We start from the raw sequence: 27,507 nt of genomic DNA, 5'->3' as shown, positions 1-27,507 counted from the left end.
TCCCTTAAAAGGCACTCGAGCAGCGGATCGTGGAAATTTGAAATTCCTCGAGGGTCGGAGACTTTTATGCAATGGAATCCAAGCGATTTCACCTCTTTAAAGAGAAAGAGGTAACATTCATAAAGGAAAAAGTTAGCCCCGCATTGTGCTCTTTTTCCCCAGTCCAAAAGTATTCGCGGGAAGTCGATCGTAACTTGGAAGGCTTATCAAAAACTTTACGTTTCTTTTTTTTTTTTTTTTTTTTCTCTCTTCCCCTCCAACAAAAGCGTATTTCCTTTGACAATTTTTTTTTTCCAAGTTTTTTCTTCAAACTCGTATCGAAGTCGTTTCCTTTCTTTCTTTCTCTCTTTTTCCTCTCTTTTCACCAACGTTAAAACGGATTTTTTTTTTCTCTCTCTTTTACAAGTACGAACGCGTGCTAAAAACACGCGTTTACAATTTTCGGCCGAGTGGCCGAATGAAACGATTCCCGGAAACTTTTGTGACGCCCGGACGCCCAGGAGGGGAGAGGGGGGCCGGCAAAGTTTTATCGCGAAATAAGTATTGCGAAAAGCGCCCGAAACTCGGGCGTCCGTGAATATTAAACGTGTCATAAAACATTCATAAAGCTCCTCATCAACCCTCCCTCCCCAAGTTTTGCCTCGAGCTACGTTTCCATCCTCCTCTCCCCTCCCCTCCTTCTTTGTACTCGATACATTTAACGATAGGTCGAGCCGATATTCGAGGACCGTCGCCGTTTTTCTTCACATTTTCGATCACATGCTCGATCGAAATTTTCTTACCTGGCCGTCCTTCCTTCCACCCGGATCGAAGAGACGACGAACGTTTCTCGTTCTCTTTTAAAAACGGACAACCTCCGTAAAATTCCATTCGTTGTAAGACGAGGAAGGAGGAGGGGCACGAGCGCGTGGATTGGAACGAAAGTAATAGTGGTAGTGGTAATGGTGGTGGTGGTGGTAGGAGCGGATAGATAACGCGTTGGACAAAGCGAATATTAAGGTAACGGACGGCCACGTGGTCGCGTTGGGTTTGGGATTTTCGTGGACGATGGCCGGGGTTATCCGGCGTAAAAACGGGGCCCACCCGTATCCTGTTTCTCCCTTCGTACATTTGATGGAGGCGCGATATTAATATATATATATATACCACATCGCGTTTTCCACCGAATATTCGTGTTTCATTAAATATTCATAGCCCTTTAGCGTTTTCGAGGCATCGAGGGAGCTCCGCTCACTTTTCCCATCCGGCCGGCTTCATAAGTTCCTTCCCCATATCCATAATACTGTCCGTGAATTATTGGTGTCGTCCTCGTCACCGGAAATATATCGTCTCGTCTCGTCGAAACGGCGCCGATGTCTCTTCGTTCTTCGATTACATTTCTCCCTCTGTGAGCAATGAAAACGAATCGCCCGATCGATTGCTGCGAATCTTTTTTACCGTTCGAGGGAATTTCAAAATTTCCCGCGCGATGTTCAACACGGTTCTTTCTTCGACTCGACTCGAAGCGAATTATAATATTCTCCACCGATCTTTTTCCGTCCATCGGAAAATTATCAACCTTCATCTATTTTTTTCCTTTCAAAAAGGAGAAAAAAAATTATCGATATCTCCATCAGCGCGAGGACAACGTTCCGCGTCAACGGATTTGGCTCTCTGAACCGACTCATGTTATCGAGCGCGAAGGTTTCGTCGCGCGTTGTTGCCGCTACGCCGCGGCTGGTTATCGTAATATCTCTCTCGCTTCTCCCTCGTGCGTTGGACACTGGCCACTCGGTGTCTCCGAGTGTTTAAACACGGATTATCGTATCGTACCGTTCACTCGTGTATCCGCCCGACTTCACGTTCGATTACAACTATCGTACGACTTCCCTTACAACCATCGAAAGGGAATTTTTCTCGCTTCAAAATTTCTCTCGCTTAATCGCTCAACTTCCTTCCCTCGATAATTATCGAATTTCGAGATTCGAGGGAGGACGACGACGACGACGACGATGAAAGCTGTGCTCGCCTCGGATCGAGCGGGTTCGCGTTAGCCCGCCCCTCCACCGAAGACGGTAATTGACGCGGATAGAGAGCGGTCGGTTAATCGGAAACTTGGCGTCGAAGCGATAAATACGCGGTGGTGTTGAGTCGACTCGTTGAGAGAGGAGGGGGGAGGGAGCAAGTTTAATACGGGGCGAAATCGAGTAGCGGAATACAAGGAGGTGCAGTTTATAAAGGAGAGAGGGGGAGAGACGGAATAGACGGAACGGCGAGCGAAACGTTAAAGCGTCAAGCGTCTTGGCGGGGAGAGGGGAGGGGAGGCGTATCCCCTAGCCAGCTTCGAAGAGCCCAGTTATCGGGCACAATCGGCCCGATGACGTGTTTACGCCCGTTGTGCTCTCCGACACTTGCCCGATTAAGTTGGATATATTCAAATTGTTGGCAAAGTTTCTTAGTCACGATCTATCTCGGTGACGGCTCGCTATATCGTATCGCTTCAACTATTTTCTTCTTCTTCTTCTTCTTCTTCTTCTTCTTCTTTTTCTTCTTCTTGATTCTTGTTTTCTTGTTTTCTCGAGAAACGCACGCAAACGACGACGACGGGATCGGAAAGGAGTGGGGAGAAATAAAAGTAGAAAAGGAAGTACAAAGGTAATATCGCGTGGAGGGTTTAAAGGGAGGCAGTGGAGGGGGGAGGCTTTCGTCTTAGCTCCTTTCGCACAGACTTCGCACCGCGGGTATCATAAGACTGTTTTTCCTTTTTTTTTTTTTTCAAAGAGAAGCGAGAAGGAGCCGGTCGCCTTTTTCATCAAAGGAGGAGGGAGGGCTCGCTCTTCTTTCGACCGGCGCGAAGCGAAAGTATCTTCTCTTGAAACGTGCCTCGACCCGAGCAATTCTTTAATAATGAAATCCAACTCGTAGCATTTCCCCTCCTCCACCCTCTCCCTTTGGTATTCTTATTTTTCACCGCGAGGCCAAAGAGAAACAGAGAGAAAGTGAGCAAACAGGCTGGAAAAACATTTTCACATCCTCGTTGCACGATTCGCTCGCGAGATGTCTCGCGCGAGGCAAACAACCTTACGAGCTCCACTTGTTTCTCCCCTCCCCTTTCAAAAATTTCTTCGAACGAGAAGAGCGAGAGCGGACGATCGTTTCTTCTTCTTCTTTCCCCCCTCTCCGTTTCCTCGATCGTTTAACCGACAACGTCGGTTCGTCCATCCATCCAATCCATCCATCCACGTTCGCCCCCGTCGTCTCGCTCGTGCGCCCGAGGAAATCGCTACAAATCCTTGGGATAATTGTAATTGCCGGTTCTCGTTTGATTAAAGCGTGTACACGGTAAACTGCGCGGGCAAAGGGGTTGATTAGCATGCTCGGTGCGCCGTCCAAGGACCTTTGGCGACGGGAACCCATCCTCGGTAATCGCAACCACGACTTCGCCTCACGACCCTCCCCCCGCCCGCTCTCATCGATCCTCTCTGTCTTTCTCTCGGCCATTCGCCACTCGTATTTATATTTAACTTTCTTCTTTCGCTGCTACGCCCGGCCAAAGTCGCTCTGCCGCGTTACGTGCGATACGAGCGGAGTTATCGTATCTTTCTCTCGAGACGTAGCACCGATATTTTGTTTTTGTCGTCAATTTTTTTTTTTTTTTTTTTTTTTAATAAATACCGTCGAATTTCGAGGCCGTTGTCGATCTTTCTCGAGCACATTTTTGCCGCGACGGAGAAGTCGTCTGTAGCGAAAGGGTTAAAAAGGGTTATCAATCCGAGAGTCCTTATAGAATAATATTAATAAATATATGTATATATGTAAATATATGACGACAAGATGTAGGATGGCGATTATACGGCCTTCCACCTTTTTTTTGCGCACAATTTCAACGCTCGAGGATGAGTTTTGCGCCGCATAAAGAGATTTTTCGTACGTTTCTTAATAAAGGGATAAATAATAAAAAAGATCTAATAAAGGAATCTATTTACAAATCGAATACTAGTTTCTTTATATATATATTGCGCTGAACGTGACATTCGTTGTGTTTTAAAATTTTTCCGTAAATTTTGACCAAAAGCTTGTTTTTCGATATTTCTTTTTATCCTTTTCAAGTTTTTTCTTTGTTGTTTGTCGAGTTGAGCGAAGTAGGTGCAATTACCTTAGTCTTTTTTTGCACGAAACAATATTTTTTTTTCAAGATTTGTTCTTTCTTATTTTAAGAAAACGACCGCTTCTGAATTTTTAATTGGCGCGTTAAGGGGTTAATCCTTTCGGTCCACGAGTTATTTAATCCTGGAAAAAAAAAAAAAAGAAATCGTGGCTTTGTTAGGCAATTCTTTCGAATTATGATTTTTCAGTTGCGCGTAAAATATCTCCATAGAAGATATCCCCAAGATTTGATATATTTTCAGATTTAAAACGAAATTCGTTAAAAACGAATGGATAACGCGAAGGATATAACTGTAGAAAAATAAAATAAAGTAGAGAGAGAGAGAGAGAGAGAGAGAGAGAGAGAGAGAGAGAGAGAGAGAAAGAAATCAAAAAATAATGTACAAAACAAACGAAACGGAAAAAAAAAAAAAATTACAAAAATATTACGATTAAAAATGCGCCGAGAACGGTTGATCATCTCTCGTTCTGGAAACCGCACGATCTTATCGGATATCCTTCTCCTTTCCTCCCCTCTCCCCTTACTTTGGAGAAGAAACTCGAAAACTCCGCCCTACTCTGATCCAGATCGCTTCTGTATATCGATCTGTAGGATGGAGAGATCGTTTGTTACCCACCTTTCCCACCCGACAGGTAGCCAGCTAGGTAACTGTAACTGTTCGGGACACGGGAGGAAAAAGTAGGTAATTAAACGTCCGGTGGGAATGAATTCTTCCGTCTGGGCCAATTACACGAAAGTGGGAGGGGCGAAGAAAAAGTTGGAACGGACGCCAGGGACGATCGACCGACCGCTCGCTCCTCCCGCTTATTTTCTATCGACGTACGCGTTACGATCGTTTCGAAGCGGGATTATATTCGTTTCCACTCATCCTCTCCTCCTCACGAATGTTTCACACTCGTTGACGCGATCGAGAAGAAGAAGAAAAAGGGATTGAAAAAGGGACTCGAAACTCGGTTATTTATTCACCGGATTTTCCAACTCCCTCGATAAGGAAGGTTCCTTCCTTTGCCGGTTCACCGAACCACCTTTCCTACCCAATAAACTCTATCTTATCTGGACTCTCCTCTACTCGGGCCGCCGGCTTCACTCGCGAAATCTTTGGCAAGAGATCGGCGATAAAACTGGGCTAAAACAGGTTTCTCCATGGAACAGGTTGTTGTTTTATTTTTAATATTGTTAAAATTGTTCTTTGCACTCGTATTCAGGCGACACGATACATTTTATTGTTATACATGTTGTGTATTTAAATTCTATTATATATGTGTAATAATATAATTACACTCTACTCTTGTTATCTTGATTGGTAACTTTTTTTAAATATAAATACGAGCGCAAAGGGTGATAAACAATTTTCGATCGGATGATACTCGATCTTCGAAAACTGTCCTCCGTTTCGGTCGACGATCCAAGGGAGGGGAGAGCTCGGGGCGACGATGGAAAGTGTTATCCTTGCGGAGCGGAGGGATAACGAGCACGATGGATGTCGGCGATCGTGCGCTCCGATTTGGGAGGAGAGGAACGGCTGCTACTTGTTGACGTCGCGTTTCCGAATCCTCGAATTATGAATAATGGATGGCGGGCAGAGAGGTGGTCCGGTCGAGAACTTTTCTCTCCGGTGTCGCGTTCGAATCGACCCTTATCTTTTATTACTGCTCTCTTCTTTCTCTCTCTCTCTCTCTCTCTTTCTCGATGTCCAGAGTTTACCAAATTGGAGAGGAACCACGCGTCGTGGTTCGAATATATCAAATGCGAAAGAATCATTTTCAAACGGAAGGAGGAAAAATGTTGAATTCTCTTTTTAAACAAAGTGTTTCAAACTTTTCAAGAAGCGTTTAAATTTCATTTTTGCACATGTCTCGAAACATTTGTTTTAATTTAAATAAAGTCGGAGATTAAGTTTTTAAATATAAGTTTTTTTTTATAAATTAAGCTTGAAGTTGAATAATTATTTCGTAATAATTATTTTTCAATGATTTTTTACATTCGATTCGCAAAAATAATTTTGCAAAACTGTGTTAAAATTAATATTTATGGATTATTATTTTAACCTAGCTTATATTATAACATATGCGTTTCTATCGTTGTTATTATGTTTTATTATATTCCTAACTTTAATTGGAAACAATTTTTTTTATTCCTCTCGATCTTTTTCGCGATCTTTCACTTTCACATTGTTTAGGAATAGCATCCCGTAGCCACGAGTTTCTTTAGAATACCATTTCGAATTCTCGAGTCTTCCAATTTATAGTTACATTCGTCAAATTCGAAGCGCTTTCTAAATTAATTACAACTTTCCTCCTAAACGTCTGCCGCGCACATATTTTTAAACTCAATGTTAATTTCTTTTATACATTCTTGTTATTTTTTTAACGGAATAAAAAATTACGACGAAGAGGAGTATCGTTTTTTAAAAAAAAAAAAAAAAAACTCGAACCAACGTTCCGTCAAAATTCCTTCCGAAACGAGCGTTTATTCTCGAATCGTTTCCACAACGGCCTTACAAAGATACAGTGTAATCGAGTCGAAGGGCGAGAGCGTTATCGGGGGCCAAGTATTTGGACGGTATCGCGGCGGTCGTAAAGGTAAATCCGGACGCGAGGGTAATCCGTTTCGGAAGATTGCAATTTCTCGCGGCGCGTTGCCGCGCGATAAAGCGTTGGCCGACTCTCCCGGCAGTCCGTTTCACTCGGGGCGGTGAAAAAGGAAAAAAGAAATTAATATATAAATATGCTGTAATATATATATTTATATAAATAATTAAATATAATTTAATATTATTATTTAATAGTTATAAATTATTAAGTTAATATATATATTTACTTATATAAATATTAAAATAGATTGAGTATATTTATAATATAATTATTCAATAGTTATAAATTGTTAAATAAATATATATTTATTTATATAAATATTAAAATAGATCAGGTATATTTAATATAATTATTTAAATAATTAAATTATATAAACATAATCTAATATAATTATTAATTATTTAAGTTATTTAATTATTTAATAGTTATAAATTATTAAGTAAATATATATATTTACTTGTATAAATATTAAAATAGATTGAGTATATTTATAATATAATTATTCAATAGTTATAAATTGTTAAATAAATATATATTTATTTATATAAATATTAAAATAGATTAAAGTATTAATTAAATTATATAAACATAATCTAATATAATTATTAATTATTTAAGTTATTTAATTATTTATAGTTATAAATTATTAAGTAAATATATATTTACTTGTATAAATATTAAAATAGATCAAGTATATTTAATATAATTATTTAAATAATTAAATATATGTATAGATGTAATCATTAATTATTTAAGTTATAAATTATTAAATGAATATATATTTACTTATATAAATGTTAAAATAGATTAAATAAATTTAATATAATTATTTAACAGTTATAAATCATTAAATGAATGTATATTTATTTAACAAAAGGGAGAGGAGGACGAAGGGAGAAACGCGGGAGAGGAAAGGTTATGATCGGTGGAGAGGGATAAAAAGGGATCGTCTCGTAAACTCTCGCTTCTGATATTTCCCTCGAGTACTCGATTCTCGCAGCTTTCTCTCGAGAAGTGGGCGGCGATTCCCAAGATTTTGAATCGATGAAATTGGCGCGACTGGAATTTGGAATTTTTTTTTTTCGAGTCACCTAGGCGAGCCTCGAAACGAGGGAAGGAACGCGGAGAAGGGAGAGAGCGGAAAGTTTTATTCGATGGCGATTCGTGAGAAAAATGGAACCGTAACGCGTAGCCACTTGCGCGCCACCTTTGTTTCCATCCGGTTCTCCCGCCGGACCGCGGGGACCCCATTTTCTTCTCTCTCCTCCGTTCCCTCTTCCCTTTCAAACTTTCCTCCGCGAGACCTTCTCTTCCGTTCCCCTTTCTTCCTCCTCCTCCTCTTTTCTCCCTCTTTTCCCCGCCCCGAGAACTCGACCGGATCTCTCGCCAAGGTTATCGTTTTCCCGCACGATCCATCGCTGCTTAGATGATACACAGCGCCCCCTACACTTTGCCTAATCGATAAAATCCCTTTTGGACGGGATAAAACGAGCAGGTGTACGTTGCCACGCTATTTGTAGCGCACGGTGAAAAGTATCGGTCGGGGAATTTCGCCGACGGTAGCTTTATTTTTCCGTTCCGTGAAAAGTTTGCAACGAGCACCGTTGCAGGATACACCACGTCCGGAACGGGATTTAATTTACAGTAATGGAGAAGTACGTACATAAGGTGTATGCGAAGGTGAAAATCGTTGCGTGGAAAGCGTGCGCCGGGACGGCTGGTCTGTGTCCCTTTCAGCTAACTGGCCGTGGTCGGGTGGTGAGAAAAACGAGGGATAGAGCGAGATGAAAAAGAGAGAGAGAGAGAGAGAGCGGAAGGAACACGTACACGGATTTAGCGGAAAGAATTCAGAGCTTGTCAGCTTTTCAATCGGTCACGTTGTTCGCTGTCGCGTTACAACGTCAAAATATTGTTTCGGACACGCGGCCGCTTTGTCGAAACATCGGTGGCGTGCCGCGACTCTGAAAATAATGCGCTCGTTCGTTCGTTCGTTCCATCGTAACTCGCGTTTCCTTTTGTCTCGGAAACATTTAGCCGATCGCGGACCGACGAGTTACCACGTCGCTCGTAAATAATCCCTTTCCCGGTGAAAATTCATCTCATCTCCCTTCGTGTTTTTCGAAATTTCTCACGAAAAATCGAGGAAAAGGAAGAGGGGGGAAAAAAAAATGTTAAACGCGATCGCGCTCTTCTCTTTTTCTCTTTCCCTTTCTCTCTCTCTCTTTCTCCTTTTCCCTTTGAAAAAGCTTTTCGTTTCGCACTTTCTTGTTTGCCTTTTCATTAGAATCCCTCACAGCCAGCCAGCCAGCCAGCCAGCCAGTCAGCCAGCCAACCAGTTCCCTACCAATTACGTCGACACCGTTCTCCCGTCGAAAATTCGACGGTTCGATCGCCAGCTGGAAAACCAGCCGTGTTGTTTCTCGACCGCTCGAAACACAACCGACAACGCAACCGCGTATATCTGAAAATCCTGGAAAAAAAGAAAAAAGAAAAAATGAGAAAGAGAGAGAGAGAGGAAAAAGTACTCTCGACATTAGGTCGGCCAACTTGGATTTGGACGAGTCGGACAGTCGTCGATGTCTTACCATTGCCGCGACACATTTCCAATAGGAATCCAATAGGCTCGTGACTCGTGTTCCCTCGATACACCGTGAAAACGAGAGACGGGTTTCTGTTTCATATACGTATACATGTTACCTTGCGATCTTTCGTTTCGCGGCCAAACCAAAGCCGAGTAGTTTTCGCGCGGAAAAGTTCGACCGAACTTTCAATCAAAAGAAAGAATCTTTTTCGCAATAGATATCCGTGAACCAATCGTTTTGTTTGCTCTCGATCGAATCGACGATTCAATTTCATTCGCGAGATAGGCAGGTCGCGATTAATAAAGCGGTGGGAAATTTCAAACTCGTCCGACGGCTCGGTCGTGTCCAACGGACGATCGATTCTGGTGGCGTTCGATGTGTTGGCGGAGGGATCGGGATCGGGCACGTGCCCTCCAGATGCCTCAGGACCTATCTCTGCGGGAGAGAAAAATGCACGTCTGCTTGTTGATAAATATTATGATAGTCTACCGTACCAGCCGGCCAGGGTGGAGGGGATAGTGGAAAAATAAAACGACGTTCCCCTTCCTCCTATATTTTCACACGCTCTCTTGGACGGATCACGCGCGACCCTCCACACTATTTCGGAATCCGATCGATACGATGTAAAATTAGAACGGTATAACAGGTTAACGATTAACGATTACCGATCACTCGTTCCTATATAAAGACGAGTGGCGAGACGAAGGCAAGGAACAGGCATCAACAGGTAGCCAAGGGGAAGGAGACGAGGTGGTCATCTTGATTAAAGATTTTTTTTTTCTTGTCTCCCTTTTCTCTCTCTCTCTCTCTCTCTCTCTCTCTCTCTCTCTCTTTTTTTCTTCTTGAACGTATCGATGCCAAGAGAAAGGAAGACGAGAGAAGACGGGGAAAAAAAAGCAAGCTGCTACTCGCGTTAAAACGAGTATAGAAGAGTGGTATAGGAATAGCGCACACATGTTGAGAGTGGGAGGGAGAGAGAGGGTAGTGGAACGCGCGCCGCGGCGCGGCGCGTCCCGACACTCGGCGAGGCGACGCGCACGAAGGCAGAGAGAGCGGCGTGGCGGAGCGAGCCGGCGGAAAAGCGAGCCGTTCCTTCGGTTCAGTCGCAGTCACGAAGCGGCGCCGAGCACCATCACTCGGCTGCCTCTTTCTCTCTCGCGCTCGCGCGCGCGCGTCTATAATTAAACATCGGTGGAGGAGCAAAAGTGTCGAAAGAACGAAGGAGAACGCGCGTCCCTCCTCTTTGTCCGTTTCCTTTTCTTTTTTACCTTCTTTCTCCGCAGCCGAACCGAAGCGATGAATTTTTCTCGAGAACCGCCGACTACGACTCGACGCGTTCCGCCGCTTCTCCGCTACTCGGCTATAATTAACAACCGCGTTCCCTTGTAACGCGTTCGGTTGTTCTTCTCGTCTCGCGATCATGCCGAACGACGCGTGCCCCTCCGACCGACCTCTCCACTCGAGAAACGTTCTTCGTTCCGAGACGTGGTGGTGAGACGTCGACCGACAGATGGATCGTGGCCGTCGTTAAGAGAATAGCGCGAATACCGTTCGCCCTTCTCTCGAACCTTGACCGTGAGTCTCTCCTCTCCCGATTCTCGCGTTTAAACGCGTTTCTATTTTTATCCGGTCGGGCGATACGCGTAGACGGGCGCGCGAGGGCGCGTCGATCCTCGAAAGTGTAAAAGTACGGTAACGAAAGGAAAAAAAGAAAAAGTGAAGTTTCGTTTGTTCGTTTTTTCAGTGTATTCGGTTTATTAGTTTTTGGTGAATCGAGCAAGAGGAGGAGGAAACGTCGGGGATCCCGGCTTCGAGAGTTGGATAGCGAATTCGCTCGCGATGCGCGAGTGACGAGAAGAGAAGAGGAGAGGAGAGGAGAGCGGGGACACATCGGCGAGGAACCGAGCGGCGGAGAGACAACGGGAAGAGAGAGAGAACGATTCGAAACGACCGATGAGATGACAGTGTTGTGCGCGTTGTGGGCGACACTGTCCACCGTGGCATCGATCCTCGCCTGTTCCGGATTTTATTTGCCTTATTGGATCCAGGTGAGGGAGGAATTCTCCTTCCTTTTCGTTTCTCGCGATCGATCGATCGGTCGTTTGTTGCCCGAAAATTGATCGCCTCGCCTCGATCGGCTGGCCTTCTTTCTCTCCTTCGTTCCCTCCTTGAAATTTACGCGCGTGGATCGAAATCGAATATGCGTACGTGTCTCCATACGATGACGACGACGACAACGACGACGACGATGACAACGATATTAATTGCGACGCGCGATCGATCGTTCTCAACGAGTTTCACGCATTGAACACACTCGTTGCATTAATAAACAGCGGTCCGATGGATGGATTTTCGTAGCGCGGCGTGTAAAGAGAAACGATGATATTTCGCATTCGCATCAAATTCGTGAAACGCTTCGCTTTTTTTCATTTCGCTTCGACAAAGGGATTCGACAGAATATCACCGTTAAATATAATATATCCGCTAAGTGGTTATCGCGTACAACGTTATATCACCCTTCCTCGCGATTGGTCGTTGAAAGAAGAAGATCGATCTTCGTGTTTTTTTTTTTTTGCTTTCTTTCTCGGTTGACGAGGATGTCACCTTGAAAAAAAGAAGAGGAGGAGGAAGAACAAGTCTTACACAAAGAAGCTACGTGGAAGCATTCGGTCGATGGTGAAAGGAGATGTTAAAAAGACATCCACGTTTTCTCGATATTCTTTGACGGTATCGAGCTTTCATCGAGCCGTTAGCCGTCGCTATACATAGTCATAAAACCGTACGAGATCGTTTTTGTCCGATGACGACGACGACGACGACAAGGCGTCTGGATGCGCGAAGCGAAAGAGGAGAAAGAGGAGGAGGAATTGCGCACGTTTTCGCGTACAACGATGCACGCGATCGGGCTCGCGCAAGAGGAAAAGGCTGAGAGAGGAAAATTGTCCCGTCGATCGTGGGAGCGTTAAATTGCCGCAAAACTCCGGCAATTTCGAGCTTCGAAAACGTCCCAGCACGCGACACGTCCAACCAACCAACCACCCACCCGTCCAACTTGCTTGCCAACTCTATCGCCAACGACAACCCGTATTAATGTCTCCACTGATGCGGGGCAAACGTTGATAGGTTTCGCAAACTTCGCCCCTGTTGTGTACCTGCCGCCGGAAATGAATTTTTCCTCTCCCTCGAACGATCCAACGATTAAATCATTATGTTTGAAAGAAAATGATGAACGCGGATGATGGAGACGAAGGAGCTTCAGCCAGGGAGGAGAGATTACGCGTACAACTTTCTTGATATTAGCGAACGACTTTTCGCTTCCCGACTCGAACGGAAACGGCGATGAAACTTGGAGAAACACGCGAAATTCAAGACTTCTCTCCCCTCGAACCTCGTTAACCTCCCCTCCCCGTCCCCTGAAAACGGTTCGCTAATTCTCTTCATTAACTGTTGATTTTCCCCGTGTAATTAAGCGTGATCCGATTACTCGGCGACCGATATACTCCTCCCCCCGTATTTCGATCGACTGCTATTCGATCTCTTCCCACCCCCACCCTCCCTCCCTCTCTTTGTGCCGAAACCACGCTCATCAGCGGTGACGGTGGTAAATTCCATTTTCGAATCCCAACAATTTTCGTTCCGTCCAATATAAATCGTCTTGGATTCTCCTGCCCATCCGTCCATCCGTCCAACGAAAGTCGAACACCGCGTGTGTCAACGAAACCTGTTTCGAAATAGGCCAATTACGGAATCGAATGAACGAACGAGCCAACGAAACGAAGGAGTTTCGAGGAGTCTCGCTCTCCACAACTTGTTCTCGCGTGCACGCGTCGCTCCCGTTTTCGGGATAACGAGACGACGAGTTTGGAAAAAGTTTCGGTCATCCAGCCAGGCGAAACGAACTACCTTCGTTACCGTAGGACAGAGAGAGAGAGAGAGAGAGAGAGAGAGAGAGAGAGAGAGAGAGAGAGCGACACGAGGCAACTTTGAAACTCGTAGGAATAGGTCGGTGTTACCTGGCCAATGGCAGCTTCTCTTTCCCCTCTCCCCTCCCCCTCCCGGCCAAATTAGATCGTAAACCAACTCGCAATCTCCAACCTCTCGGGTGGAGAGGGCTCGCGACGACCGCCCGACGTCATCGACGCGGTGGATCTCCCCGCGATCGCGAACCTCCTCCACTTAACCCGGCTAAAGAGAAACGGAGGGAGGAACGATGCTTGTTTCGTAAATTGGGCTCGAGTACTCTCTCTCTCTCTCTCTCTCTCTCTGAAAAAGGAAACGAGGGGAAATTCTTTCTTCTCGTCCAACGAGAAAGAAAGAAACTTTCTCGTGGAAAAAAACTCGTCTTCTTTAACGCTTCTCTCCTCCCTTCCCCCCTTGCCTATTTATTCCGTACGTGGATAGTTTCGACGAAATTAAATTTACCGATCCGAGTACTTTATCTTTTTCTTTCTTTCTTTTTCTTTTTTTTTTTTTTTTTTTTTTTTTTTACATACCGTAGCCTCGATTCTTCTAAAAAAGACGACGACGAGTAAGGGAATCGTGACGAACCGGTTGGTTAAATTAGCGGCAAGGCTGGTGATTAAACCGACAGGGGAAACGGGCGTAAAAACAGTCGATGAATAATTTCGAACGTCGCGGCATCCGTGCACGAGTGTCCCTTCGAAATATATATATGTATATACACACACACGTATATATCCCTTGTGGAGCAACGAAACGCAGAAGGGGGCTCTAAATGGCTTTGAAAATACTCGAGTAGCGGGATGAATAAATGCATAAGTGAATTTACATTTGCCTTCCTGCGCTCGCTTCTTCGCTCGCGTAGGAGAAGCACCTCTACGTGTTCAGTCCGAGAGAAGAAGCAGTCGGATCCATTCGTTTAAGGAGAAATCTCCTCTCGTTTCTTCCTCCTCTCTCGGCGAAAAAACAATCTCTACGAGCGGCGATCGTTACGACCACCTTTTCCTACTTTCGCGCGGGGATTAATTAAGGATTTTTTCTCCTCTTTCTCTCTCCCTTCCTCTCTCTTTTTTTTTTCACATCCCAAGAAATTCCCGGGGAACGCAGGAGGATGATTTACGGGAGGAAGAATTTCGCTTCTTACTTTCGAGACCCGATTCTTACCGCCGCAAGACCCATCGAATTTGCCTCGGTGTCTCGGCCAAGAATAATACACCGGGAAATCCTGTCCGACTTTTACCCGCTTTATTTCACTGGCGAAACGAAACGAGGCGAAGTGAAGCGTTTTACGATCGGTCCCGCGATCGCAAGAAACATTCGGTAAAACTTAATCCCTCGCTCCCAAGAAGAAACACTACTTGGCACCGGGTCAACGGTTTTGCTTCCGAGTCAAGGGTTCCACAGATACAGAAACACTGTCCTGCCTCTCCCCTCTCTAGCTCAGTGTATAAAGAAACGTCCGTTCAACGCGCGTATGGAAACCGTTTTTCGAAAAATATCTCGATTCTCTCTCTCTCTCTCTCTTTCTTTCTCGAAAGACTATTCGAGACTTTCGGAGGTTGTCGAGTTAGTTGGTCGAGTACGCGCGTGCTTTCCTGATTTCAGGGACGACTACTGGGAAAGGCGGACGCGTATTTTGGTTCCTTTCGACGGTGCAACTATCCACGGATAAGGGCGGCGAACACCGCTCCCGAAATAGTTTACGAGTGCGCCAGATATTCCAGGTACGTATTCAAATTTTCCACCCGAGAGGCGAGATCTCGCAAATTTTTAAGAACAATTCGTTGTTGTCGGTTGTTCGCTTCCCGAGGAGCCCGTGGCCCAAAACTTCCTCTTTCAAAGCGTTCCTCTGTTAATCGATCCCGTTTTTCGTAATAAAAAAAATTCGCTCGGCCAAACGATTTCTCACTCGTTGCGCAATTTGCTGCCCTACGCTACCCTTTGAATCGATCGTGGAACGCTGCGATTAAAAAGCATAATTCCCCCGGCGTACACGTAACGCTGCCTATTTCCGGGAAAAATTTATCCGACCAATAGATCGCCGCCAGTATCGTTACGCCGCCGTCGATACAAATTTTTTTTTCCAACGTTCGATCCTTTCGTTGTTTTTTCTTTTTTTCTCTCTCTCACAATTGCATCAATCGACGTAGAAAAAAAAAAAAAAAAGAAAAAAGATAGCATAAAAAGCTAATTACAGATCGCCGCCATTTCAGCAACGGATTACTTCCCGTTTATCCGTTATCCGAGATTGAATGGCATCAAATGGCGAATCGCGCTAGTTTTTTCCAAACTATGTACACCGAGATGGATGAAAGGGAGAGAGAGGGAGAGAGATATGCGATTCGAGCGAGATACCCGTGTCCGAGGTTGAAATTTCGAATCCAAACTCGTTAATTAAATGTAGCGGGAGGGGGAGGAGGAGGAGGGGGAGGAGGAGAAAAAGTTGGTCCGGTTTCGCGTTCTGACGCGTTTTTTCACGCGGTGTTTACATTTTATCGGAAAAGCTTCGCGTTTCAGCCCCCCCTTCCCCTCCCTCCCTTTCCCCCTCCCCCTCCTCAGTTTCAATTCAACCGGAACACCACGTTCAGCCACGGCATGCAACGGGAACGGGACGACCTTAATGCAATCGTACGTGTATCCGTGGCACGAGGGGAGAGGGAGGGACGGAAAACACTTACGGATATATGCAACACGTCGCGGAGATTTTTCCTCCGAAAAATCAACGAAAAATCGGTTTACGTTTAATAATAATCTGAATCGATCGAAAAATCTGTTGTGTAAAATTATTATTATTATTATTATTATTATTATTATTATTATTATTATTACTACCTTACGTATTGAAGCGAAGATTCGCGTGAAAACCCGACGATTCCCAATTAAGCGGGGGAGGGGGGAGGGGGGGCGAACGAACGAGGGGAGGGAAGCGGGTTCAGTTTTAGCTTTAAATCAAAGTTACGCCCGGCGGTGCCCGGGCCCGTTAATTTACAACGGTGAAATTCAATTTTCTCGGAATTTTGTCAACAATACAGTTTAACGAGAATGCGGTGGTGCGCTACAATAGAGGCGATATTTGATTTTAGCTTCTGGGACATTCCGAGCGGTTGGTGGCAGGCGAGCACGGTCACCATGGGGATCGGGGTCGCGATCGCGGTGATCGGCGCCCTCACCCTGCTCGCGGCCGCCTCCACCTTCCTCCCGCACATCCTCAAAACACCGAAACACACCAGGGTGCTCGGCTCTCTCCAGTTGCTCGCCGGTAAGTTCAACGATTTAATCTAAATCCCCCCCCTTTTCCCTCCTCTCGTCACTTTCGAACGGTGGACGAATATCGGTTACGGTTTAGCAACAACCGAGGATGGATAAAATTCTCTCTCTGTCTTCGGACGAGTTTTCGTCTTTTTTTTTTTTGTAACCGAATACCTCATCGCGCTGGAGAAAGAAACGAAGAGCAATAACCGGGGTAAGAAAGAGGATCGACGAACTTTTAACGGTAGATCTAGAGAGAAGATCGTCTTCAACTCTCTCTCCGGAAAAGAGAGACTTCGAACGCGTGGCAACGCCCTCGTAATGGATCTCGTAATAATACGTAGATATATAAGGTATATATAAGGTTTTAAAAACGACGTCTCGATAATATACGGTGAGATACGTTTAAACGGAGAATCCTCGGCTGATCTCGAAGAAGAGAGAGAGAGAGAGAGAGAGAGAGATGCGATAATATTTTATCGTTGCGTTTTCAAAGTTTCGAGGGGAAACGATCGCGAACTCCATGGATAAACGGAGAGGAAGAGAAGAACGTTAATAGAGAAAACCGTCTGCCGTTTGAAGGAGAAGGGGGGAAGTAAGACGGCGACGTCTCGTGCAAACAGTCGGACAAACGGATATTACTCGAATATCGTTCTTCCTCGAAACGTTGACGCGTTTCATTTTCTCTCTCGCGCGCCATTCCAATACCCGTTTTTCCCTCGTCGTCCTCGATCTTGCGCCGATATTCGCGTCGAAAAAAAGAAAAAAAAAAATAATCGGAGAGGAGAATAAATTTCAATCCAATTCGTCAACCATTTTATTCCCATTTTCTCGTTACAGCAGCGATGATATGCGGCGGTCTGGTCATGTATCCCATAGGATGGGACAACAGGGAGGTGCGGGAGTCTTGCGGGAAGGGTGCTAACGTGTACAATCTCGGTGAGTATTTCTTTCTCCCCTCCTAATTTCTCGCCACGAGAAATTGTGCGTTCTCGACTTTGCAAAATCGTTCGTGTGCTTCGTTACGCACTCTATATAACACTTCCTTACCGACGAGGTACGGAGAAGGAAGAATTAGTTCCTTTACGAACGCGCGATTACTACCATCACCAACGCTTTCGAATTTTCTCTCGCAATTCGAAAGAAACTTCCAAGGAGAGAAAGGAAAGAGGAAAAAGGGAAAGGAAAATTACAAAAAATTTGAGAAAAACGGAGAGAATACGATGCATCTGTTGCAGGAAAGTGTTCCGTTTCATGGTCGAGCTATCTGCTGGTAGGCTCGGTGGCGCTGTTGATGCTGTGCTTCGGGCTGAGCTTGTGCGCCGCTCGACACAAGCCGTCCAACCCGCACACCGATCCTCTGCGCATTTGACAATCGAGATACTCTCAATCGATTCACGCCTATGCCTCGCCGAAGACGACCACCCTCTCCTTCGTCACGGTCTGTTGAGCCGTGAGGAGGGCGGGGAGAAGGAGGAACGAGAGAAGCAGCGGCGACAGAAGGAGAAGGAGGAGAAGCATCGAGAATCACCTCCACAAGCGCATCATCCGGGTACGAGCACACCGCGCACACGTCACGCGACAAACCACACACGTCGCACAAGCCACGCGTCACGCACGCTTCCCACCCGTCGATCGTTTCACCTTATCTAAGAACCGAAACTTTACTCCCTCCACTCGTGCGTGCAGCGTTGCCACGTTTCACCGCCGTGTCCCATCAGTTTTTTCGCGATCAACTTCGACGCGAAATACGTGAAATTTGGACGAGTAGCGCAAAGCGTGCGAGCGTTCGATCCACACGATTTTCATCTCCCCTCCGATTCCTCGACCTCTCCTTTTTTTTTTCTACGCGATGGTAACGAGAGAGCTTCTCTCTCGACGCGCTTTCGAAACTTCTGCCACTTGAGAGAGAGAGAGAGAGAGAGAGAGAGAGAGAGAACAAAAAGGGAAACGTTTGGAACACCGAATGTTTCGGACAGGTAACGACGTACAACGTACAGAGTTCGTTAGACCCCAGCCGCAAACTTCTCTCCTTGTGATCTTTGCGACTCTAGAAACTGGAGGCATTTCGCCACTTCTCTTTGATTCCCTTCTCTTTGTTCGAAAGACGCTAAAAACTTTCTCTCGTTCGGTTGGAAAAGCGCGTATGCGTATAAAGAATTTCAAAGATTTCATTCAAAGCGACTCTTCTCCTCCTCCTCTTCCTAATTTGCACACGAAAAGCGAAAAAGTGAGAGGGAAAAGGGATTTTCTCGCGAAAAATGCAGATTGTCCGGATTAAATCGAACGATCGAGGAGGAAGAGGAAGGCGCGAAACTCGATCGATCGGGATTTCTTGGAAGAAACAATGGGGGGGGGGGGAAAGCCTTTGAAAAACGCCGGTGAAACGACTGAAAGCCCCTTCCATCGTTCCGCTTTGTGCGTTCCAACCACACGGCGCGCTCAATTTTCGTCCGCGGAACGCGTACCGTCGATTCGAGAAGAAAATATTCCTTCCTTCCTTCCTTCCTTCCTTTCTTTCCAAGTTGTTATTAAACCGAGATCGAGAGGATCGTTTCTCGTTGCGAGAAGCGGCTTAAACGAATGGTAATTTAAATGGTAATCGAGGAAGGAAGCGCGACCAAGTTGAATTTAAAAACGCGAAAACTCGCGCGGTTGAATCAATCTCGCATTGTTCGTCACCTCCCCAACAAAAATTATTACGCCCCTTCCTTCCTTCCTTCCTTCCTTCCTTCCTTCTCTCCAGTAATCGGTAAAGCACTCTTCGAAATATCGGCGAGAGAATTTTTCGTTTCTTTTTTAAATCTGATCGATCCCCCTCCCCTCCCCCCTCCCTGGAAACAAGGAGGGGGAGGATCGATTTCGAGCACGGGGGTGGTCGGTGTAAAGCCACCGCCACGGATGGAGTTCCATTAAGGGAGGAACGAGCGCGACTTTGGTTTCCTTTCCCATCGATGGACGAAAACTACTAGCCATCCCCCGGACAACCCCGGGGCGGGGATAGTTATCGACGAAAGTCGGGATGAAACAAAAGTTGGAAAACTCGTTCGCCCACCCCCCTATTCTTCCTTCCTCCCCGTTTCGACCTGTTGCCAGAAGAATTCCATCCTCTCGAGCAAGGATTATTTTCCCTGCACTGTTTTTTTCTCTCGAGATCGAGGCGTGGCGAGATGCAACGCAATCCCCAAATAGTTCTCCTCGCCGCACCGGATCAAATTTCCCCTTTGTTAACGGCCTCGACGATCAAATTCGAGACGCGCGCTTTAACCTTCCGCCCTTACTTCCTAACTTTATGAGAGAGAGAGAGAGGGGGAGGGATTGTTCTCGAAAAGAATTCTCGTTCGATATTTTTCTCGTTCCGCTTCGACGATCGTTCGAACAATTAAAACGAGTTCCGTAATTTGGAATGTACGCGTACAGTGGTTAACGAAAGTATTCGAACGCTTGTATTTGCAATTTTCGATGAAATACACATTTGAAAGGAATCGTAGGAGGAGAAATTTCGAGATTACAAAATTTGAAAATGATTCACCAATTTATGCGGTAGTTATACAGACACATTTGTTATATTATTACGTGTTATTAATAGGTTACGAAGGTATTCGAGCGCTGATACGTTGTCGATGGTTTTATAGCCGAAAATGGTGCTAAGCGACGTATGATATTGAAAATGAAAAAGTGTGAACGAGAAATTATCCTTCGGTTGCATAAATCGTATAGCGAGATAGGAAGAATTGTAAACAAAAGTAAATCTACGTTACATTGTAAAAAAAAATCAGAAAGGAACAGTTGTGAATAAAGCGTGTAGATAGGTCGGAGACGAGAGAGGAACCGTCGAAGATGGAACGATGTCCAATTAGACGGTCGGAGGTGGATCGATGGAGAAAAGCGGGCAGCGATTACGTAACTTTAAGGTGAAAGAGCGGAAGAGGAGGATTCGAAAATCAGGATCAACCTTCGTTTCAGCCGACAGCGAGATCGTTTTCGTAAACTCTTTGAGAGAGTAATCGGGAGGGGGAGGAGAGAATTCGAATCGCGACGGTTTTGTAACCGGTAACTCTCCTCCCCTCCCTTATTTGCATGTAAATTGCCGGCCGTACGACGACACGACGGGAACACGACGGAGAAAAATAAAGGAGTAGCGCGTCTCTCTCTCCCTCTCTCTCTCTCTCTTTGTTCTCTCTTGTTATTCGTCCGATCGAAGACTGCTGGAGAATTCGTTAGATTGGGAAAAAGAAAAGAAAAGAGAAAAAAAAAAAAAAAAAGAAAAAAGGAACGCGCGAATAACGATAATGCGTTATGGAGTCGTAGCAGAAACGAACTCGTCATCGACGCGTAAAATTTAGTATTATATTTTTCTGTTTTTCTTTCCTCCCTCCTTCCCTCCTCTTCTGTTCGAATCGCTCGCTCGAGAATCAATCGCGCGGAAACTGGACGTTTCGAAGAGTCGGCGGTGTAGATGGAAATCGTACACAACACATACATACACACCGCACGCACATGCACACGCATACGCGCGCACGGTCGGATCGCCGTCACTCTTTTCCTAGGGGAGGGGAGGGGAGGTGAATTCCGATCCATCCGAAGAAACACCACTCGCATAGAGAGCAAGTTTACTCGTTGTACATATTATACATATTATACGGTACAGTAACGAAATGAATATTCGATATGGTGGAGTAAATGTTACATCGCATTATTATATTTTATAATAAAATTGAAATAAACCAACGGTGCCTGGCATTGTTCTTTTCATCACCTCCCTCCGAGAGATCGATCGATAGATAGATGATAGGCAGCTGTGCATTCATCGTTCCGCATGGATTCCGAAATGGTCGATCGCCTGTGCCGACAGATCGATCCGCGGCGCGGGAAGATCGAATCGAGACAATTGGCGACAACGCGAGATGGCTGCTCGTTGGAAACAAAAGAGCGAAATTAATCGGTCGAAGTGTCGTATGTCGAACGAGTGTAGTGAATTTTTCGGCGAGAACCACTACTTTCCCCTCCCCCCCCCGCCCCCGGTTTGTCCGAGCCATTGTCCTCGAAATTGGGCGGGAAGAGTTTTCATCGATCGAGAGCGACTGTTGTTTCGATCGTTCTTTATCTCTCTCTCTTGTTTTTTGTTTTATTCCCGATTTAATTGAAATCCTGTTCTTCGCTTCGCTCCGTTCAATCGGTGGTAAACATGGTGGACAAACACCGGGGCGAGACCAACTTTTGTAAATCGTTAAATCGAGCGATACGCGCGATTTCTCGGCGTTCGAGTCGTTCCTCGATCCGATCCGAGGAAAAGACGAAAGAATAACGCGAACCGCGTTAGAAGAATAGCGATCGTTCCTCGTTTAACTCGGGGAGGTTGGAGGAATCGAAGGAGACGGAGAATGGGGAGGATTCTTCCTCGAGTTTGCAGGGAAAAAGACTCTTCTTCGTCGAGACTACTTCGCTCCCTTTGCGAATACTCCGACACTCGTCGAGTATCCTTCAAGGAGTACGTCTTTTTTGTCCCGAGTCGATTCGCTCTCGTATTTACGATTCTTCTTCTCGACCACTTCTTCTCGTTGCTTCGTATTTTCCCGTCGCCGGTTTAAAGCCCGCCTTGTGGATCGATCGCCACAGCCGTGGTTGTCCCGTGATTGAATAAACAAGTAATCCTTGGACGACGATCGCTCGATCGTCTCGTCTCTCGCGAGCCTGGTGGATAATTAACGTGGGAAGGCGATCGTGGTGCGTGGTGAGTTCCGAAGTGAGGAGATATCGTGTTGCGTCGATATATATATGTTCGGAAAGTAATTTCGTTTTTTCACACGAGCGTCGCTCGTGTCGAACGTTCATCCATAGCCAACTTCGTTCTAAACCGTGCTGTTATATATTTTGTGAGTTGACATTTCACGGTTTATTTATAAGAAAAATTCGTTTGATTCAGTGTGATTGTGTGTTTCGTGCGCGATAACGAAGATGCGAGACGAGAAGAAGTATTTTCGGCATATTTTATAGTGTCTAAACTGTGGTTTCCTACGTTAAAGACGCGTCACGTTCTGGAAAGATCGATCGAAGCCGATGAAGACAAAATAAAGGCACCGATCGAAGCAAAGCGAATAATAACTCGAAGAAATTGCTACGAGATCGAATTCGATTGTTCGTGATCGCGTGAAATGACTCGGTCATGAAAAAAAACATTCCGAACAACCCAATATATATATACATGTAGGAGTGATCGATATCGAATGCCGTTAGAAGCGCATGGAGCGCATTTCTTGGTGGAAAGCTATTTGGACGCTAGTTTGTCGCGAGTTAGCGGTTAACTTTTCGCTCGGTTTACTCGAGAGACCTCGCGTATGTCGCTCTCCTGTTCCTTCGAATCGAGCTGTCAGAGAATAAGCGAGCTACCGCGATCCATCTCTTTGATCTTCTTTTCGAGACGTCAAACCCTCCCTCTCTCTTTCTCTCTCTGTTTCCATTCGCTCATCATATATCACTTTCTAGGGCTGACGATCGGGACGCAAGAACTTCTTTGAGAAAGGGAAGAACAAAGGGACGAGAGAAAGGGTGTCACGAGAAATATAGGGACGAATCGAGATTTGGCACGAGAGGTGGTCGAGAGCGAGAGAGAGGAGAGCGCGTCCGTGCTTGTTCTCGTCGTTCGGGACCGATAAATTGCATTTAGAGGTAGCAAACCGACGGCTAGCCCGTGAAACGATGTAAAGTGGTAAAACCGATGCAAAGAAGGACGGATCGTTGGCCGCATCGCTAAGGAGATTTCCACAGCTGGAATCTATGTGCGAAGTAGCACTCGTCGTTCGAGATCTCTCCTCACCTCTCCTCTCCTTAACCTAACCGTTCGTTCCCTTCGTTCCCTTCGAAAAGTCCAGAAATAAAATACCGGAAATAACCGGTTTAAAAAATTTAAAATTACTACCACGCCACGGATTTACATCGGCCTCCACGATCTTCCTTCCTTCGCCGGATCGCGACTCTTCGCTTCCAGTCATGAAATTTGCAAAGTCATCTGCTCGCATCTCTCGTGGAAGGAAATCCTATCACGCGGTTGATTTATCTCGGTTCCCGTTCGCGCACGAATTTAACCTCTTTGCTCGACCGACCCTGCTTTAATCGCGCAGGCCACGAGCCACGAATCGATCGGGCAAATCCTCTCTTATTATCCCGATATTTATACCCCTCTCCAACAAGAGATCTAGGAACACTCTCTCAAGCGACGCTCGATCGAATCGACGTCGTGAAAAAGCGTGTCGTTACACTCGCCGTTGTCACCTGACCCCCTCTCTAATCGTAACAATTTCGTGGATAGGTGGAAAAAAGAAAAGGACCCATTCCTTATCGGGTGCATCGCGTCTTACAACGGGCTCTCTTCTTTCGGACCACTCGATCGAGTCTTCTTCGCTTCGATAAAGCTCAACGGTTCGAAAAGCTCTTCCCCTGCGCGCAACTAACCCGACGAAATCGATCGTTTCTCGTTATTCAGAAACGTTCTTCGGAAAGGAAAATTTGCGAGCGTGATATAATCTAACCTCGTGATAATCGTGAAAATACCGGAGAGAGTGTGGTCGTGATTTCGAGGGCGGGGAGGAGGGGGATAAAGCGGAGATGTCGACGACGGCGATGCGGTCGTGGAGGGACGTGCGGGGGGAGGGGGTGGAGGGGGAGGAGAGGGGGCGATCGTGTTTCGACTTTAGACTCCGGAGGATGAATATTTGTTCAACTCGTCCCTCCGGGCCGTGCGCCGCTATACGTTGCCTATAAATACTGCTTTGTATGCATGCTGGCTGAGCGGACCGCCAACCACGGATAATAGGAAGGAAACCCCGGAGAAGCTACTTTGTCTAGCTCCTTCGTCACCCCTCTTCGCTTCGCTCCCTTACTCTGCTCCCTCACCCTTCTCCTTCCTCCCTCCCCCTCTTCGCTCTTATCCTGGCGGCGACGCAACGTAATAGCGGTGGACCGCGTTCTGCCTCGCAACAGCTATTACGCTTCCAAGAATAATTATCAACCCTCGACACCTACTCGGCCGCCGCCGCCCGAGTATTCGAATTCTCGCCACGATTTCGTCGTCGCCAGGATACGAAGAAAAGCGAACACCGGTTCTCGAGTTCTCGGCCAGCTCGTTCCTCGTCCACCTCTTGCGAACAACGGGAGTCGCTACGATTGGCCAGCAAGAGTACAGTCGGTCGATGGGGAAGGGGAAGTCGTGGAATCGCGCGAAGTGGAAAAATTGACGCTTGGCTCGAAGAAGTGAGCCGAGTTTCGAAGTTGACAAACCCCGTGCGGGAAAAACAGGATGTCGAAAAGTTTCTCGGGAGAGGAAAGTCGGGAAAGGTGAAAGTTTTTGACGAGTTTCGATCTTCGAAGCGAAAGAATGGCTAATTTGGTCTTCAAGGGGAAAGAGACGATTAATGAGGGGAGAGGGGAGGTTTGACGCGAACGGAGAGATACGAAACGTCGACGCCTCCTCTTGCAAACGCGTTACCTCGATAATTACGCGAATTCTCGACGCGATAGGTATAATTTTCCATTCCTTGTAACGGACGAGGATACGAAAGAGAATCAATCGTCGAACGAGAGAATCGCATCGAGCGGATCCAACAGGTAGAATTCTCTTCTCTTTGTCGGCGAATCGCGAGGATTATCTCCGGTAAGCTTCTTCTCCGGTTTCTTCGGCAATTCGACCCCCTCCTCTCCGATCAATTTGCATCCCCTTTCAACCTGCAAATAAGCCGATAATCGAGAGCTTCGATCTATCTTGGCGAATCGATCTCGATCGAAAACAACCAGCGGCAAAAAAAATATAAATTTTCGATCCGAGTTTACCGAGTTTCTCTTTGATTCTCACGCTATCGATTATCGCTCGTTTCTTTTCGCGTATACTATATATATATATATATAACATAGGGCGAATCGAATCGAATTTCACCCTTTCGTTTCCGGTTTATTCGAGGAGGGGAACCGTTTCCAATCGGTGACCGACCAGTTTTTCTTCTTTTTCTCTCTCTCTCTCTCTTTCTCTCGTTCCCATATCCTCGCGCGCCCCGGGATCCGTTTTCGTCGCGTGTTAACCGACGCGCGAAAGAGAGCGGATTTATTTCAAATTAAAATCAATATCCATCACGAGCCAGCTTTAACCATGCCGGTGGTCGGGTTTATTGAAACTCCGTGGCTTTCGTGCAATTTCGCAGAGCTTTGCTTTAATCCCGCGGGACATGTCTTTGGCCTCTCCAACTATCTCTCTCCCTCTCCCTCCCTCCCTCCCTCCCTCTTTCCACACTCCTCTCTTCTAGTCGAACGAGACGAGGCGCGGCACGCTTCCATCCACCGTCGGGCGTTGCTCATTTCCATTCCATCATCGCGAACGCGATCATGCTCGCGTTTTCGAAAATTCGCGCCGGCAAATTAGACGAAAATCGAGCGAATCTCTCTCTCTCTCTCTCTCTCTCGACGACGCGCACAAAGCTAAATCGATCGATGGATCGATCCATCTCGAGGACGAATCGGAAAAAAGGATCGGGATGGATGGAAAATTGGCTGTCCGAGAGTTCGACGGCCTTTTTACCCTGTACATACTCTATGCTCCCTTCTCTCCCCTTTGGCCGGAAGATTTTCGTTAAGATTTAACGACCGACTAACCGAGTCCCTTTGTCTCTCGCCGCTCTCTCTCTCTCTCTCTCTCTCTCTCTCTCTCTCTCTCTCTCTCTTTGTACCGAGATTTCGCGTTTCATCATCCTCCCCCTTCCCCTCACCTCCCTGTTTGCCCGGTTTGGAAACGGGCGTAGTATCGATAGAGATAGTACGTTCGCCAAGTTATCTCGGCGAAACGGAGAGGGGGATGGGGAGGGGGGAGGGGGAGAAAGGTCTCGAGCAGACATTTTTTTCCCCCCCTCTTTTTCCTGCAAAACCTTTACCTCTCCCACCACTTCCTACCTTCTTCTCGAGTTTCTCCTCTCCTTCTCCCTCTCCTTTTCCTCGCGCGAATCGTTAGCGAGTTGTCGCGCGTTGCCAAATTTTGCCCCCACCCCCTCCTCCTTCACCATCCCCCTCTTACCGTCTTATTTGGCCGGGTTCCAAACCCGGGGGTCTGCCACCAAGGTTCACCGAGCAGGGAGGCGGCAACGGCGGCGGCGTCTTATTTCGACTCGACTCCGCGCAACGTTTCCCCCTCCCCCCCCTCCTTCTCCCCCCCCCCCTTTGTGTATATGCTCGCGGATACGGGGAAATTTTTTTGTTCCCTCGCGGGGAACAAAAAACCGGCGCGCTCGCTCGCGAAATATTCAATTTCATTTCGGTTTATCTCTACGAGCTTTCCTTCCCCTTGCCCTTCCCCGTCCCTCTTCGCCATTCGCCAGGAACCGACCGACCGATCAACCTTTCCTCGTCTCTCTTTACGATACTCTTATGAGAACGAATGAATTCGCATCTATAAACAGAAGGAACGAGTTTATGGAGTTACGCCGTCGGTCGTTATTTATCGTCGCACGCGCCACCGAGCCCGCCCATTTTTCGTTTCTCGGCCGTTTCCGCTCGGTTTCGGCTCCCCTCCCACCACCACCACCACGCCACTATTTGTAATTTTCCGCTCGGTATGAAACCGAAACTCCGCCCGTCCACGCGGAAAACCGTCCACCTTGATCCGGATAAATCGCGATGTGGCGGTTGATTCTGCGGATTTTTCAGGAGGAGGTAGTCCGCCTTCTTCTTTCTCTTCTCGCCACGCGATAACTCGTCGTCGATCCCGGATATATCTCGGATGTATCGATCGATAGGAGGGATAGGGGAGGGGGAAGAGGGGGCGACGAGTGTTATTCCGTAACCTCGTTCTCGATCCCGGGGGTTCGGGATCGAGAACGCGTGCCGCGTAAATTTCGTAACGGAAGGGATTGTAATTGGGTTGGAGGCGTCTCCATCGATGATCCATCGATTTATTTCCGGACTTTTTCCACCGAACGGATATTAACTCGACGGATTT

At 46.4% G+C, this 27,507-nt stretch overlaps 1 protein-coding gene across 5 annotated transcripts in view; it reads left to right on the top strand.

Moving 5' to 3' along the window:
- Positions 1-21,263, top strand: part of LOC100864730 (LHFPL tetraspan subfamily member 6 protein) — a 32,076-nt gene extending 10,813 nt beyond the window's left edge. For 2 of the 5 annotated variants that reach the window (XM_086906818.1, XM_086906817.1), the window contains exons 2-6: positions 11,068-11,371; positions 14,889-15,007; positions 16,367-16,542; positions 17,373-17,471; positions 17,771-21,263. In XM_086906818.1, coding sequence (XP_086762944.1) covers positions 11,282-11,371; positions 14,889-15,007; positions 16,367-16,542; positions 17,373-17,471; positions 17,771-17,904 — 618 coding nt within the window. In that variant the 5' untranslated portion in view covers positions 11,068-11,281 and the 3' untranslated portion in view covers positions 17,905-21,263. Of the gene's footprint in view, positions 1-10,404; positions 11,372-14,888; positions 15,008-16,366; positions 16,543-17,372; positions 17,472-17,770 lie in introns of those variants that run through there. The other 3 variants (XM_086906819.1, XM_086906816.1, XM_086906815.1) reach the window with 3 other exon arrangements.
- The last annotated feature ends 6,244 nt before the right edge of the window (positions 21,264-27,507 follow it).

Source organism: Apis florea, unplaced genomic scaffold, assembly GCF_048593485.1.
Source record: "Apis florea isolate Af1SG1 unplaced genomic scaffold, ASM4859348v1 contig_2495_pilon, whole genome shotgun sequence".
Classification (NCBI taxonomy): Eukaryota; Metazoa; Arthropoda; class Insecta; order Hymenoptera; family Apidae; genus Apis; species Apis florea.
The sequence above is the reverse complement of the archived record's forward strand: the minus strand, read 5'-3'. Positions and strand labels throughout refer to the sequence as shown.